The sequence below is a fragment of the Chenopodium album genome, chromosome 19 (assembly GCF_948465745.1).
Source record: "Chenopodium album chromosome 19, dcCheAlbu1.1, whole genome shotgun sequence".
NCBI lineage: Eukaryota > Viridiplantae > Streptophyta > Magnoliopsida > Caryophyllales > Amaranthaceae > Chenopodium > Chenopodium album.
The window spans coordinates 39,001,750-39,018,772 of NC_137852.1; the positions used below are offsets into that span (position 1 = coordinate 39,001,750).

At 35.5% G+C, this 17,023-nt stretch overlaps 1 protein-coding gene across 1 annotated transcript; it reads right to left on the reverse strand.

Annotated features, from left to right (window-relative positions):
• Positions 1-2,252: 2,252 nt before the first annotated feature.
• On the reverse strand, positions 2,253-5,082 carry LOC145595481 (cytokinin dehydrogenase 6-like). The gene is made up of 5 exons (XM_081651899.1): positions 4,277-5,082; positions 3,824-3,951; positions 3,345-3,605; positions 2,995-3,257; positions 2,253-2,882 (listed from the first exon to the last, which is right to left on the reverse strand). Exons 1-5 carry the CDS (start codon positions 4,872-4,874, stop codon positions 2,561-2,563), a joined length of 1,572 nt encoding a protein of 523 aa, XP_081508025.1. The 5' UTR covers positions 4,875-5,082; the 3' UTR covers positions 2,253-2,560.
• Between the last annotated feature and the right edge of the window lie 11,941 nt (positions 5,083-17,023).

Consider the following 17,023-nt stretch of genomic DNA (forward strand, 5'->3'; position numbering starts at 1 on the left):
AATAATATGCCTCTAGCTCCCTCCAACAAGTGTTTATCATGTTTAATAGTTACCATATTTGTTTCTGATAATGAAGAATATCGTACATTCTCCTTTATTTATTCTTTTGAGAATGAAAAACTTGTTGTTGGCATATTGGGATAAGGTTTTCCAAACAGAATATGCCATTGTCATGCAAAGAAGTGACAATTACTGTGTCTTCCCATAAACATATCAATTTATGGTCTAATATATCGCTTACAATTCTACATAATTTGATGTCACTTCCAATTAGGCTATTTAGCATTCAAAATTGTTCAAACTGATATCATTCTCTGACGTATTTACTTCTTATTCGTTTGTTCCTCACTCAAGAAGCATGAATAGCTTGATACATCAGATGAACTCTAGACATTTTCTTACCGGATAATATAAGAACTCTGGCTTATACCTTATGCTTTTGTTATTCTTAAGAGTTTCTCTACAATTCCATGCTATTATCATTCACAAATCTAAATTAACCATATGTTTCTTGCCGCGTCTCCTTATTCAATATCTTTCCTCTTGTTAGGCACTTGCGCAGTATGAGTGACATTCATTGGATTGTCAGAAGACCATTTGCAACCTTTCCTTAGATTCTAAAGCAAAGGTCCTTATACACTTAGGCACTGGATCTCTACTTTATTGGATGAATATAGGTTTACCAGAGCATCTTATTAGGTGGGTCAAAACTCAAAACAATAATCGTATGAAGGTGTCCAAAATCATGACTTTATTCATCGTATGCTTTGAGTCGCATTCAACTTGCCACATCTTTAACAACTAATGTGGCTTAACTGTTTGGAATGTGTACATAAATGGCTAAAATTACAGCTCCATGTTGTTGCTTCAATCTTTCTTTTATTAGATAAGTTTCCATGTTCTAATATACTTGTGTAGTGTGGCTTCAATAACATGAACAGCCACATTAATTACTGGAGTTTGTTTTATAACATTAACCACGCAATGATTAGTGTTTACTGCAGTTTATTTCTAGATTCTAGAACATGATCAACTGAGTCAATTATTCTAGTATCATGAATCACCAAAATTTTAACTAGACTGTTTAAACATGATTACATGAACAAAAACAGGTTACATTTTAACTAGTCTGAAAGTTATGTCTAGTTGCTATAAATTAGTATGACTTTTGAGTTTTGACCTCAATGTCTTTACCTTAAAATTCAATTTTGTGTTTGACAGTTGTTAAAACTCCTAATTTTGATGTCTGAACTTGTTGATTATGGCTCATTCCATCTTCATGTTTTTGCATTTGTTGTATAAATTGCAATGCATTACATGTTTATTTCTTAGAGTCTTAGATCAAGTTTGTGGTTGAGCCATACATAGTTCTTCTTTACCCGATCATCAGTTTATGTTAAATATCTCAATTTTGTTATCAAGATACTGAATTGACTTCTATTTCAAATGCTGCTTGGCTTGAGTTTAAGCTGTGCTCATATTTTCTGATATGATTGATGTATATTTTTGCAGTATCTCAGCCCTGCAGTCCAAGAAACTGCAGAACCGAACTATTTGACAGGTAAAGTATACTCCGTTTGGGATAAAAAAGTTACTTACGATTGCAACTATTTAAGGTACTGTATGCAAGTCTATCTGCAACTCCCTGAACTTTTTTTTTGTTCTGTCCTGCTTTATTAATTTTTCACTTAATAACCTCCTTTGTTAGGATGATTGCTTAAACTTTATACAAACTTAATGTTGGTGTCAAATTTTAAGAAAGTTAAAGGTAGTTTTGTTGAACCAACTTTTATTTTGAGTTGCTTTAACCTGTAAGTTTCCAAGGGAATGATTTGAAAGAACAATTACTTAAAAACGAACTTTATAGGGATAGGTCCAAGGAACTGTGGAAATGTCCATGAATCAAAGCATAAAAGGAGTCTTCTAACTTTTTTTCATACGACGAGTCATCATATCAGAATCCCATCAAGTATAACTAGACTTGTTAATTTGACTCGTACTTGATTACCCAATCAATACCTAAATTGTACCCAAAATTGGGTATTGGGTATTTACAATCGACAGGTGAATCAATTAGAGTTCAGAGCTTACATGTATTTGTGTTCAACATCAGGACCTGAGCCCAAGCTTGCTGAGAGTCTATGTCCGTTTTTAAAATAAAATATGTTCCATAACTTCAATATGTACATTTATTAAGAGTATCAACAATGTATACAAGTAGTAATACAATATTGCATGAAGTCAAACAAATAGCTTGGTTTAATCATTAGTATGCATCATACTATATAGGTTCCTAATTCCTAAGCCCCTTTTGATGTATATTGTGGCTACATACATTAACATATCCTTGAAAGGAATGTTTAAGCTTTAAACCACTAATCAACTGTACTGTCACTCTCATAATTACAGTTTTCTGAGGTGACAAAACAATAATACTCAATTATAATGCTTTTTAGTTTTTAATTAGTAAGCATGTTTTCTTTCTACAACATCTCTGTTCATTCTTCCAAATCTTGCTTTTATAAAGATTTTAGCGATATTGTAGCTTTATTGATATGTGTCATGAGAAGGGTATAGACTTTTGAAAAATTCTGTGTCCTGGTGCAAGAATGGCCAAAGGATCATAAGTAGATTTTCTTTGTTTGAAGATTTCCCATCTTGGACCAAAGTGTTCTTTCCACTCTTCCTGTGTGCTGTAGTGGGGCAGATACTGCTTGACACCTAGTCGCCCTGATTCGCAGAAATCTAGAATCCTTTTGTTCTGACTCAAGATATGGTCTAAGCCGTCACTTCCTGTCGAAGAAGGTACTGCAGAGGATAGAAATGCCACCAAGTAAAAGATATCCTCTTCTGGAATAACAACTGAAGTTCTGTTGTCCCACCTAAGAAATAAAAAACATAAATTTTAATCATGTAATTTTTTGGAGTCATATAATTGCTATTTGCTAATCACTTAATGTTGAAGAAATCAATTAGTATGTAGTAGTGTAGTACTTGGATTTATTTACTGGGTATATAAGAATGGGGCCATTGCTTGTGTCCTTAAGAATGTTTCCGAACACTTGGCCTGCGAATCTGTGGATGCTGCTCTTGGGGATTAAGAGGTTGAGCCATGGGTGTGGCACTTCCCATAACCCCTTTGATCGCAGTTTGATCTCAGATACATGAACTCGATCTAAGAAGTCGATGTATGAGACTTCTGCTACAAAAAGAGTAGACGGGATGTAGCTTAGTTGCGAAAGCAAGAGCTTGATTTCCTGCACCAAGAAAAAATGTAATTAGAAATGGGAAGAATTAGTTTAAGTCATGTAATGTTATACTGCCAGTCGAGTAGCTGGTTGTACCTGGTCTGCAAGAGCAGCTTCCTCATGCTTAAAGTATTTTGCCATTTCTAAGCAGTAAAGTGTTTTCCCATCTGAACTGAATTGACTAGCTTGAACTGGATCTTGTGGATTGAAAGATGTTCTCCAGTTATTCAGAAGACCTGTTCTGTTTATTATGACGAAACCTTCAATGTAATCAAATGTTTCCTTTGCTGCTATGAGCTGTTCTTGCTCTCTTACAAATGTGTCGAAGTCTGAATACAGAACTCTGATCCATTTCACCTGCATAAGCAGATGTTCTCTTAGTTAGCTAGCTAGATATATAAAGAGGACCGAGAAAGATTTGTTCTTCATACATTAAAAACTTCCTCCTCCTGGAAATAATAGGCCATCCTAGAAAAAATACTATGCCACTTTCCAAATTTAGTAAGTTAAACTCCGAACTTTCCCATGTTTACCTTTATTAAGTCACAATGTTAGATAGCAGACGGAGTATATACCTTATTAGGGGCAGGTTCGAGAGAAATTCTAGCTCGAGTGATGATGCCAAATTGTCCAAGTCCTCCAAGAACACTATGAAAGAGTTCTGCATTTTGATTCTTGGAACAGTTCACCACTTCTCCTTTACCTGCATTAAGTCATTTTCCAATAAATTCTAGTATGAGCATAATTATTACTAATATTAGTGGGGGCTTATCGCGTATTTCTATTTCAGGATAAGAAGGATCAAGCTGCAACAAGAGGCCAGGTGTGATTAATAACTTTTTAAATTCTAATTTCAGATAACAGCATAATTATGTAGGACAAAGTTCAAACAAATTATCTACTGTGTTTGCCAATGTTTTTCTTACAAGTGTATTCTTTACTTTTCCAAAAGATAGAAAAAGAAAAATGAAAGATAAAATAAAATTATAATCATGTTGATTTTGATGGATTTTTGGATTCAAACACACCTGTAACAACCTGAAGTTGGTGGACATTGCTAATCTGTGGACCGTGTCGAAAAGCCTGTCCACTAACACCAGCATTGGACAAAGTCCCTCCTACAGAAAGATGAAGATAATCTGTCCAAGACTTTGGTGTTAACCCATATTTCAGTGTCTCATGCAGGATGTTAATCCAGAGTTCACCTCCTGAAACATCAGCATAAGGTTGGACGCCTCCATTTCGGACTACTTGTATTGGATGATGCACTCGAATCGATCCCATATCGATCACGATACCTTGGTGGGCTTGGGATTGGCCTTGAAGGGAATGGCCACAGCCTCTTGCTGCTACTGTAAGGTCAGAACTCTGTCCCATTTTCCAAACATGTTTTATGGTTTTGGCTATGTCAGAAACTGACTTTGGGTGAAGAACTGCCAAAGGGTGGAACTGATATCTGTTGCCAAAATCACGGGCTGCATGATGTATCTCCTCGAAGCTAAGTCGGCCTTCGAGTGGAAGAATATCTAAGGGTAGAAGAGGAGTAGCCATAATAGTGCTTATGAACAAGATCATAAAGCATTCCTTAAGGTAAAAACTACTAGAATTAGTTAATTGAAGCTTCATCTTATTGTGTTTTTCACGACTCGTATATCGAAAACTTATGAATTTTGTGATGTTTAGAGATTGCAAGATGAACACGAAGATGAAAGGTGTTTGTTTTATAGCAAGATTTTAGGGTAAGAGATTCCAAGAAAATGAAGGGAATTTAAAGGTGATGTTGGGTGCCTCAGTCAACTTCTCTTTCTTTCTTACCGTATGAAGACTGCCAACTACATTGGTGGAAAGAGTTTTTAATTTTTTTATAATAAATTTATAAGATTTTCTCTCTTTTTATGTTGAAAGATTTTAGTGTAAGATGCTATCGAATGTGCAATTTACAATTTTATTAAGAGGAAACAGGCCACAACAAAATAAAGATATTCACCAAATCTGTTATCAAACACTTTTTCCCAACAGTATCCAGCACAAAGGCCATCCTTTTCTCCTTAGTGGGATCATTTATGACTTTCGAAATACTCTCTCTGTTCTCAAATAATCTTTCTCTTAGGTTTTTTTTGAACAAAAAATCTAGTAGGATGAGATAATAGTTAGATAATGTGAGCAAGAATATTTTTCATTCTAAATAAGTGAATTTTTTATTTTTTTTTTTATATACGTCCTAAAAGGAATATAAGAAGATTATTTGTGGAAAGAGTGATTAACTAGTACCCTTTATTGTGAAGTAGTGTGGACATAATATTCATATTGTTGAAACATACTATAAAGAATCAACAAAGATTTTATGGTTATACCTTTTATAAGATTGCCTTATTTCATCATTCATATCAACTCCATAAGTCACAAATTAAATTTTTACTCTCTCCGTTCCTTTATGCTTGCCCTATATTTCTCTTTAAGGTTTCTCTTAGTCTAACCTCGGAGATTGCTCCATTACCTTATTTGGTAACTTTTCCCATTTGCAATCCCACTTGCTCTCTCTATCTCTCTTAACAACCGCACTCACAAACCATGGGCATTTATTTGCTTTGTTTCTCAAAAAAGTGAACATTACAATATGGAGCAATGAAAAAGGGATGGAGGGAGTATTAAACTGGAAATGGTCCAAACTTGAAAACATTTGTTATTAGTTGTCGACAATAGAATGAGCGAGCCATGGTCAAAACTACTTTTAAATCAAATATAATGAACGAGTCATGGTCAAAACTACTTTTAAATCTTTATTAAAACCCAAAATACGTATTTGTAAAATGCACCGCAAACTTGCAGATTGAATTTATATGTCTTATACTCGTGCACCTAATTAAACAGCTTAAATATGACATATGCTCTTTACTCGAAACATAGTCCAACTCAAATCTAACATATACTTCCTATGTTCTCTTGTAACAACGTTAAAATTTTAGTGTATTTTGCATGAAAGATTTAGGAAATTTCTCAAATGATCCCCAACTCACAAGTAGGTGTGATAGGAATTGAACAATACAGTCGATACTACTATTTCACCACCTCAATCTTGTTAGGGTAGTTTGTACATATAGTGCCAATGCAGTTAATTTATTTGCATGGAATAAAACCATATGAATGGCATTGAATTGTCGTAGATGTTGGATATTGAGTGTACAAATCAAATCTAATCAAAAGATATGATGAGAACGAAGGAAAATAGAGATGGTGAATTGATGTTGGGTTTGATGAGAAAGAGCAATCGAGGAGGTACAAAAATGGGTCCATGGGACATGTGAAGATCAAATGGGCTAGTTTTAATAGGGTGCTAGGATGGGGTGAAAGTGTACCCATTTGTGGCCCTTTGTTCTTGTGTAGGATAGGACACTTTGAAGGAAAATATTGCCAAATAATTTTAATTATTAATTAATTTGATTTGAAGCTTTAAATCCCAACAACTAGACAATATCAAATGATTCTTTAATTTTTCATTATGTAATAACTCTGCTCATGTTTAATGCAATATTTCTATTCCAAATTTTGTCATTACTTGTTGCTTCTACACAAGTCGGGTTTTTTTGACCTAATTTGACGTTAATTAAATTCATATAAGAGTGAATAAGCTATTGTTGTAGTAATTTTTCTAGTGAATTTTTAGAGGATATCTAAACATTATTTCAAAATTAATATGAAATATTAAATATCCTTTATCCATTCTAGTGTCTTATTTTCTGTCTCATTTTTCATGTTCCATTTGTGTTCCACTTAATATTATTGGTTGTAATAATTACAAGATCCCACTTCTCAAATTTTAAAAGGCAAATAAATATTTTAAGAACCAATCATATTTAGTGGAACACCAGTGAGACACAAAATATGGGACAGATGATTTTCTCCCGTCTTATAAAGGCATATCCTATGTATTTGTCATACATTTCAATTTTCAACAAGTTGATTTGTGAAAGTGGCAAGGAGCATCATCATTTAAGACAACTTTGACAATGTCATCAAAGTTTCATTCCCTCAATGTTGCTAACATATATTCATATACATGTCTTATAACAACTCTACTTGACACTCTATAGTTATAGGTACAATCAAGTACTTGTATTTATACTTGTATTTTAGATGGTGGATTCTTTGATATAATATTATTTTATGACGTGCACGAGCCATGTGAAACAAGAGTCAATAAACATATGGAGGACTATTAAAATATACGACATTGCAATACACAATTGTTGGATTGAGATGACTTCTATTATACCAATTCTTGAATACGCCATTAGAGATGATCTTGATTTAATCATAAACTTTTAAATTCGTGAAAAAAATAAGATTGAACCAAGTGACAAAGCCAAATAATGCATAGATTATATAAATAAGACTTTAACTTGAAATCACTATGATAAGGATACAATAATCATTGCCTCCTTTTTTTTATTTATTTTCTATTTATTTTTATTTTTTATTATTTGCAATAAAAAAGTACTCCTATTTATTGACTTCGATTTTAACTATGAGATTACTGCCTCCATATAAGAGTCCTTAATTACCAATATTAATTCAAGTGGAATGTTGTTTTCATTCTATTCCATCAATATATAGTATTATATACTAATCATAATTAATAATGCATAACTATTAACTATTCAAATAATGAATCATGCATAATAATTTTGGAATGCCACTTGGTAGGCATAGATTAGACATAATACAAAGACATGTAAAAATTCAAATTGGTCTAGCTAGTTATATGCTATTGGAAGCGAGAATTAATGCTTAAGACAAATTAGAGGTGTTAAAAGGTGACAAGAAATGCTCTTAGGATGCTTAATTAAAATCTTTATTTGGTTTTATTTAACGATAAAATCAATTAGTACTGTATTTAATCTTGTTAATTAGCAAATTAAAACGCCCGAGAAAAAGATCACTCTTATCTTGTTCCCCATCGCACTTCCAAGCTATTCTTGTCACTGCTTTTTTGCCTCATGCTTCCAAGCAAACCAATTTTGTTGGTTAGATTAACAAATGATGCAAATCAAGTGACATTTTCGTAAGTGAGTCTATTGAGACTAAGACTACAGCAGATAATTCTTAGCATTTTGGTTAGAAGGCTCTGCCAGCTCAGCAGTGTTTGTTATGGGTTTGCCAGCTAAGCAGAAGTTGTTATAACAACTTCTGAGTTTGTTATAAGCTTATTCTGGAAGCTTCTTTGTACTGGAATCATATATATATTATCTTATGCTGTAATTTTCATTATTCACATTACATAATAAAATTTCTCTGATTTTAATTACATCATTCTAGATTTTTTCTCTCGTTTTTCTCTGAAACTTTCATGGTATCAGAGCAGAAGATCTTGTGATTTCTGCTTGTTTTTCTGCAAATTTTTCTTCCTGATATTGTTCTCTGATTGTTCCTGATCTTATTACAATTGATAATTCAATCAATTTTGTCTTCTGATTTTTGATTTTTCTTCTGAATCCTTGTTTTTTTCATCAAAAATGGCTGCTGAATCTTCGAACAATATTTCTCTTCCTCTGAATCAAAATCCTGCTAGTATCTACTATATTCATCCTTCAGATGCTAACTCAGCTCAGCTTGTTTCATTCAAATTCAATGGCGATGGATTCACAAGCTGGAAGAGAGCGATGTTGTTGACTCTTTTAGCTAAAAACAAGGCAGGTTTTGTCAATGGAAGCTATCCTAGACCTGCTGATGAGACTAGTGCTGAGTTCTTGGCTTGGGAAAGATGCAATGATCTGGTGTGCTCTTGGCTGCTGTTCAACCTCGAAGAAAGTATTGCTGCTAGTGTGATGTTCTTGAGGTCAGCAAGAGAAGTATGGCTTGATCTAGAAGAAAGGTATGGTTACACTTCTTTGGCTCAGATCTATGCCTTAGAACAGAAATTAGCTGATATCACTCAAGGAGATCAATCTGTTTCAGAATTTTTCACTTCTATCAAGTCTGTTTGGGATGCTATTGATGAGGCTAATCCTCTTCCTTATTGCACTTGTAATCATTGCACCTGTAACCTAACTAAGAAGATATTTGAAAGGCATCAAGCAAAATTGGTGATCCAGTTCATGATGAAACTATCTGATAAGTTCAGTACTATTAGAGGCAATATGCTTATGATGCCTACTTTACCTAAGGTTACTGAGGCATACAGGATGTTTGCTCAGGAGGAAAAACATAGAGAGATTGCTCAATCGAGTAATAGCTCAGAATCAATGGCTTTTCTAGCTGATAAGAAGAAATTCAATAATTCTGGTGCAAATCATTCTGCACAATCATTCAGGAATTCTGGAGCAATTTTTTCTCAGAAACAGAACAATCATTCTTATGTCAGGAATTCTGCAGGTTATCAAAAGTTTGATAAGCCTGGATCGAAGTATTTTTGTACTCATTGTGAGATACCTGGTAATAGTATTGACAGGTGTTTCAAGCTTAAAGGTTATCCTCCAGGGTACAAACCTCCAGTTGCAGCAATGAGCTATAATAATCCTGTAGCTATGGATGAGGATCTTACCAAACCTATTACTGTTGCACAGTACAATCAGATGATGGCAGCATTTGCTAATCAACATGGCGCTGAACCTAAGTCTGACAGCTCTAATAGCATGGCTATGATGGCAGGTAATATCTGTCTCTTGTCTTGTTCTGATTCTAATTGGTTGCTAGATAGTGGTGCAACTGACCACATTTGCTCTGATCTGAAGTTCTTTGTTGATTTTAAGCCTGCTTGTGGAATGAATAAGTATATAACAATTCCAGATGGTAGTAGAGTATTGGTTCAGAACATAGGAATTGTTAAACTGAATGATGACATTTTCCTGCATAATGTCTTACATGTGCCAGATTTTAAGTTTAATCTTATATCTGTGCACAAGTTATGTAAGGATTTGTTGTGTGAATTACATTTCACTCATGATAAGGTTTTTGTGCACACACAGAGAGGTCAATCGATTCCTCTTGGTAGTCTGAATGCTGGATTATACAAATTTCAAGAAGATCAGGACACTGCTGCTGGATGTTCTGTGTCAAGTAGCAATAACATGTGTTTGGCTGCAGTAGATGATGCTAAACTTTGGCATTTGAGATTAGGACATCTCTCTTTTCATCAACTTAAGATAATAAAGCCTAGTTGTGATGTAAAGGCCTGTCTAGACACCACAATTTGTCAAGTGTGTCCTAGAACTAAGCAGACTAAACTTCCTTTTTCTTTCAGTTCAATAAAAAGTTCTGCACCATTTGAGTTGTTGCATCTTGATGTTTGGGGCCCACACTCGGTCAAAACACCTAGTGGTTGTAATCAGTTTTTGACAATTGTAGATGACTATTCCAGATTTACCTGGGTGCATTTAATGAGAAATAAGACTGAGTCTGTTCAGATTATGTCTGATTTCATTTCTATGGTCAGCACTCAGTTTGATTCTAAAATTAAGTCTATAAGATCAGATAATGCACAAGATTTGTGCGAAGGTGATATGAAGATTTTGCTTAATAAGTTTGGTATTTTTCACCAAACAAGTTGCCCTGATACTCCACAGCAGAATGGAGTAGTTGAGAGGAAGCATAGACACATTTTAGAGACTGCCAGAGCTCTATATATACAGTCTAGGGTACCTGACAGATTCTGGGGTGATTGTGTTCTTTGTGCTGTATATTTGATAAACAGAATGCCTTTGAAAGTGATTGATAATGATGTTCCTTTCAGAAGGTTAAAAGGTTTTACACCTGATCTGTCTCATTTGAGAGCATTTGGATGTTTGTGTTTTGTCACAACATCTAAAATTCAGAGGCATAAGATGGATAATAGAGCTGAGCCTTGTGTTTTTTTGGGATATTCAGTGAGTCAGAAAGGTTACAAGATTCTTGATCTCACTTCTTATAAAGTTAAAGTTACTAGAAATGTAGTGTTTCATGAGAAACATTTTCCATATCATCTTTTACATACTTCTCAAAATCCAAGTTCCAAACTGTCCAATGCCATATACTTGCCTGCTAGTACCTCTTATCAATTTTCTTCTGATAATAGTTTCTATTTTGATTCTGTCTTTCCTTGTCATGATAACCCACCACCAAATTCACCTATTTCTTCTTCTCTTTCTTCCACACATTCTACCACACCAAATTCTGTTCCTTCCCATACCATCATAGATACTCCAGTTACAGATTCTTTACCAAACACTCATCTTATTAACCCTGTCTCAGATTTTACTCCTGCTCAAAAACAATCTTCTAGACCACATAAGTTCCCTTCTCGTTATGACATATATCATTGTTATTCAGCTCTCTCTGCTGATCCAATTAATGAGCAGCATACAGCTGGAATTCATTGGTGTAACTTGGTAATATATGATAGTTTTCCTGATCCTCACAAGTGTTTCTTGTCTCTTACTTGTGATATTCTTGAGCCACTTTCTTATGATCAAGCTGTGACAGAACCTCTTTGGGTTGAAGCAATGCAAAAGGAAATAGATGCTCTGGTCAACAACAATACTTGGGTTTTGGTTGATCTTCCTAAAGGGAAGAAACCCATTGGTTGTAAGTGGGTTTATAAAGTTAAGCTTAAGGCTAATGGTGAATTAGAAAGATGCAAGGCAAGATTGGTGGCCAAAGGTTTCAATCAGAAATATGGGATTGATTATGAGGAGACATTCAGTCCAGTTGTAAAGATGAATACAATTAGATGTTTACTTGCTACTGCTGCTAGTAAAGGCTGGAATCTGATACAACTTGATGTCAATAATGCCTTTTTACATGGAGATTTGAAAGAGGAGGTGTACATGAGAGTTCCTGAAGGTTTTGATAATCCTGGTCACAAGGTTTGTAGACTTTTAAAGTCTATCTATGGCCTAAAACAGGCATCTAGACAGTGGTTTGAAAAGTTGTTGGCTTCTTTACTCAAACTGGGTTTCATTCAGTCAAAAAATGATTACAGTCTGTTCATTCAGCAGAGGAATGGTTTGATTTGTGTGGCTGCAGTCTATGTGGACGATATTATTCTTACAGGGACTGATATAGATGCAATGCATGATCTCAAGACAGCTTTACATGATTGGTTTAGTATCAAAGACCTTGGAAAGCTCAGCTATTTTCTAGGGATAGAGGTTGGTTATTCTGATGCTGGTATTCTGCTAAGTCAGAAGAAATTCACAAGGGAATTGCTTCATGATTGTAAACTACCCTTGAAAAATAGAGCTGTTACACCTCTTCCCCTTGGATTAAAGTTACAGCAGCAAGTTGGTGAACCTTTACCAGATGCAGAATTGTATAGGTCACTTGTTGGCAAGTTGAACTTCCTGACCCATACAAGGCCTGACTTATCTTTTGCAGTGCAATCTTTAAGTCAGTTTATGCATCAACCTTATACCTCACATTTACAGGCACTTATACACACTCTGAGCTATGTTGCACAGACTGAGGGTCAAGGAATTTTACTAAGTGCTGAAGCTGAGATCCATTTACATGCCTTTTCTGATTCAGATTGGGCAAGTTGTGCAGACAGCAGGAAGTCAGTTACAGGTTATATATTGCTTCTTGGTAAATCTCCTATTGCCTGGAAATCCAAGAAACAAAGTTTGGTGTCAAAATCCTCAGCTGAGGCTGAATATCGAGCCATGTCTTCAGCATCTTCTGAGGTAACATGGACTGTAAGGCTTTTGGAAGAATTGGGTGTTGTTAATCTAAAGCCTGTCACTCTTTATTGTGACAATCAATCTGCTCTGCACATTGCTCGTAATCCTGTGTTTCATGAGCGTACTAAGCACATCGAAATTGATTGTCACTTCACTCGTGACAAAGTCTTAGAAGGGTTGTTACAATTGGCTTATCTTCCTACAGAGGAGCAGCTTGCTGATCTCTTCACAAAGACTGTTCCTTCTCCTAGGTTGCTTGCTCTTTTGCCCAAGTTGGGAATGTATCCTACATCTCCCACCTTGAAGGGGGGTATTGAGACTAAGACTACAGCAGATAATTCTTAGCATTTTGGTTAGAAGGCTCTGCCAGCTCAACAGAGTTTGTTATGGGTTTGCCAGCTAAGCAGAAGTTGTTATAACAACTTATGAGTTTGTTATAAGCTTATTCTGGAAGCTTCTTTGTACTGGAATCATATATATATTATCTTATGCTGTAATTTTCATTATTCACATTACATAATAAAATTTCTCTGATTTTAATTACATCATTCTAGATTTTTTCTCTCGTTTTTCTCTGAAACTTTCAGAGTCAATAATTTATTATCAAGAAAATATATACATATGTTAATAAAGTGTTAGATGGGGCTTGACTGCACCCGTAATGGGAGTTCACTTTATAAGTCCAGAAAAGTTCCATTTATCTCAAAATCATATGACAATGAGAGGGAGTAGTCCTTACCTTAACTTTTATAAGTTGGACACAATTGACTTTTATTGTTCTTATACTTCCTCCGTTTTCTTTTAGATGCAACACACACTTTTTCACGGTATTTAAGAAATGTGGGGTTCACATGATATAATACACTTTAAAATGGGATGAGTGGTTGTTAGGAGTGTAATTTAGTGGGTCATGTGCTTTAAATAAGGGAATTAGTATAGTTTTTCCCTAAAGTAAATTTCCTTTTATAGTGTGTTGCAAGTATTGTGACATTTCTTTTTTAGGGAAGTGTTGCAAGTAAAAGAAAACGGAGGAAGTAATATGGGATACCACATCCCAAGCAGATTTGACAATACATTTATACTAATATATACAAGTATTATCATATGAAATGTTATTCTTTAGATATTAACATAAACTTTCATAATATAATTAAATTTGCAATAATTTTTATGAATGTATATTGTACATTTATTATGGTATGTGTTAAATAATGATAATAATGCATATTGAAAACTATACGAAGTCTAAATAAGTCGAACTTTCGAATTCGACAGGGCTGTTATCTTTTTAATTACTTCGTACTTTGTATTTTTTCCCTTTTGAGGGACCATAAACATTGATTAATCAAACTAGTAATTGGGTCCAGGCGATGTCTCGAATCATTATACATGGCTTGATCATTAATATACGTTTAATTTATGATTCAATTTTTGTTGCAATTGAATTTGTTATTCACATTGTTGTTTGCTAGACATCAAATAACATAAAATATCACATAGCTTGGTGGCAATACTCAATTTTAAACTTAAAGGTTACATGTTTAAAATGCTTGTAGAGAACTTTTTTATTACAAGTGTATAACATGCAATGAGAAGCAAATGGATGGGAAAGTGCCTTTTAAATTTTCTTTATAAACAAAATTAATGTGTGCCAAGTGTACATACTAGTTTTGTAAAATAAGACCAGTGCCTTTTTGGTGCAGCAGACCACCTGCTACCAAGTCGGCAAAATAACTGACTCAGATGCGCGCATATCAGGTTACTATTCACGTGAATGTAGGAGTTACTAGTATTGTCAGGGTTACTTGTATTTTTCAGGTGTTACTTGTTTTTTTTTTCCAAGAGTTACTTGTATGATTACATATTTAGGGGTTACTTGTATTTTTTTTCAAGAGTTACTTGTATAGATAACTTATTCAGGGGTTACTTTTTTTTTTTTTTTCCAGGGGTTACTTGTATGAATTACTTATTTAGGGATTACTTCTATTTTTCAAAGGTTACTTTTTTTTTTTTTTTTTTTTCTTCCAGGGGCTATTTGTATGGATTACTTATTCAGATGTTACTTGAATGGGTTAATTAAAGGGTTACTTAAATAATTACTTATTCAAGGGTTACTTGTATGAGTTACTTCAGGGGTTACTTGTATGAGTTATTTATTCAAGAGTTGCTTGTAGGCCGCATACCAAACTAGTAACACCCTACAAGTAACCCCCGACCAAAACCAGTAACACCAAACAAGTAACCCCTGACCAAAACCAGTAACACCGTACAAGTAACCCCTAACTAAACCAGTAACACCCTACAAGTAACCCTTGACCAAACCAGTAACACCGTACAAGTAACCCCCAACTAAACCAGTAACACCCTACGAGTAACCCATGACCAAACCAGTAACACCGTACAAGTAACCCCTAACTAAACCAGTAACACCCTACAAGTAACACTCTATAATTAATCTGCTCATATTACTATTGTTGTTTATGTTGCTGATTTTTTTTACGAAGAATGTTCAATAGAAGATTCCACAAAAAAATGAGCTCACATTTCTCCGATTCTCATTGATTTCAAATGTTGTTGATGATCTTAAGCTTAATTAATCGCAATTTTCATAGCAATTTGACACCCAAATTCTACAATTTCGGGCTTTAATTGCATCAATTTGGTAAAGAGGAAAGAGAAAATGGGTTGAGTAGAGATATGCTTGTTGGTGATGAATGGTCTGATTTGAAGAAGAAACTAAGAATATAGGAGAAAGAAAATGGGTGGAGTAGAGATATGGTTGTTGGTGAAGTGTGGTTTGGCTTGGAGAAGAAGCTAAGAAAAGAGGAGAGAGATAAGGAGAGAGAAGACTTATGTATTTTTTTAAAAAAAAATAAATAAAATTGTGGCTGACCACACACATGCAAAAATTTTTGATAAGACCCTGGCCTCTTAAACATTTATAAAGCGATTGTGTATTTGTGTTGCCGAGTTTGTATCACCCACTCACTGAACACCCACTTTATAAAATTAACTCTTTCCTAAAAGCCCTCATTCATCACTACATGACATTGGACATTGCATATAATCTAACGGAAATTTTCACATTTGCTACCACTAAAAACACCACGCTTCACATTTGCTACCTGTTTAAATTTTTTTTTTATTTTACTACCACCTAAAACAGAGTTTGTTAAAAATCACTACCACATGCCTTATTCTGTTACTATTTCCGTTAGTGGGCCCACTCCACCGTTTAGCCACCCCTCCTACCACCTTGCAGCCACCCCTCCAACCACCTTGCAGCCACCCCTCCTCCTCTCTGTCACCCCTCACCTCCCCCCCTGCCGGCGCTGGCGCCGCCGCGCGAACCCACCCCCTCCCTTTCCCCCACCAATCCCCATTTCCCCGTTCTTGAGCTCCGACCCCCACCTCGAACGAAAACCACCCCCTTTCCCCTTCCCTCCACTGGGAATCGGCCCCCTTCCCCTGATTCCCCCACCGAAATCAACCCCCTCCCCTTCCCTACCCTTTTCGGTCGTCCCTAACCCTAAACCACCACCCCAAAACCACCCTAATCCGGCGAACTCCCCCTTAAATATTCCGGCGAAATAAATATATTTTCACCGTCTAATTCTTGCTCAACAATACTTCGCGGTCGCTCGGCATCACCAAAATTTTCAAAGGACGAGGCACCACCGGTCGCCGGACCACCGCCAACGGTGAAGCTGACTAGCCGTGAGTTTCAAGAGAATGCAACAAGTTAGCCGATTGTCACGGGTCGTCTCCCACACCAAGGATGGGCGTCAAGAGGGTCACTAGGCAGCAAGGCAACAATCGGGGCTAGGGGGCTTGCCTTGGTGCTCAGCTAAGCACTTCCCCCTATAGAGCTTTATATAGTACCTTGCTTCAAATCCTAGTGAATACCCACTTGACAGTAACACAATAATGGGCCATTTGGACGGGCTAATGGGCTCAAATTTTGGGGTCCACCATATTTTGGGCCAAGGAAGACCATGGAGGTATCGGTTTTCCAAACGGAGGTCCCAAAGTATGAGTTTGGGCAGCGGGCAACCCGGAATACGTTAGAAGCTTCTAGAAGGTTTCGGGCTTATCTAGAGTGGTCGTTTGATGGAGTATTCT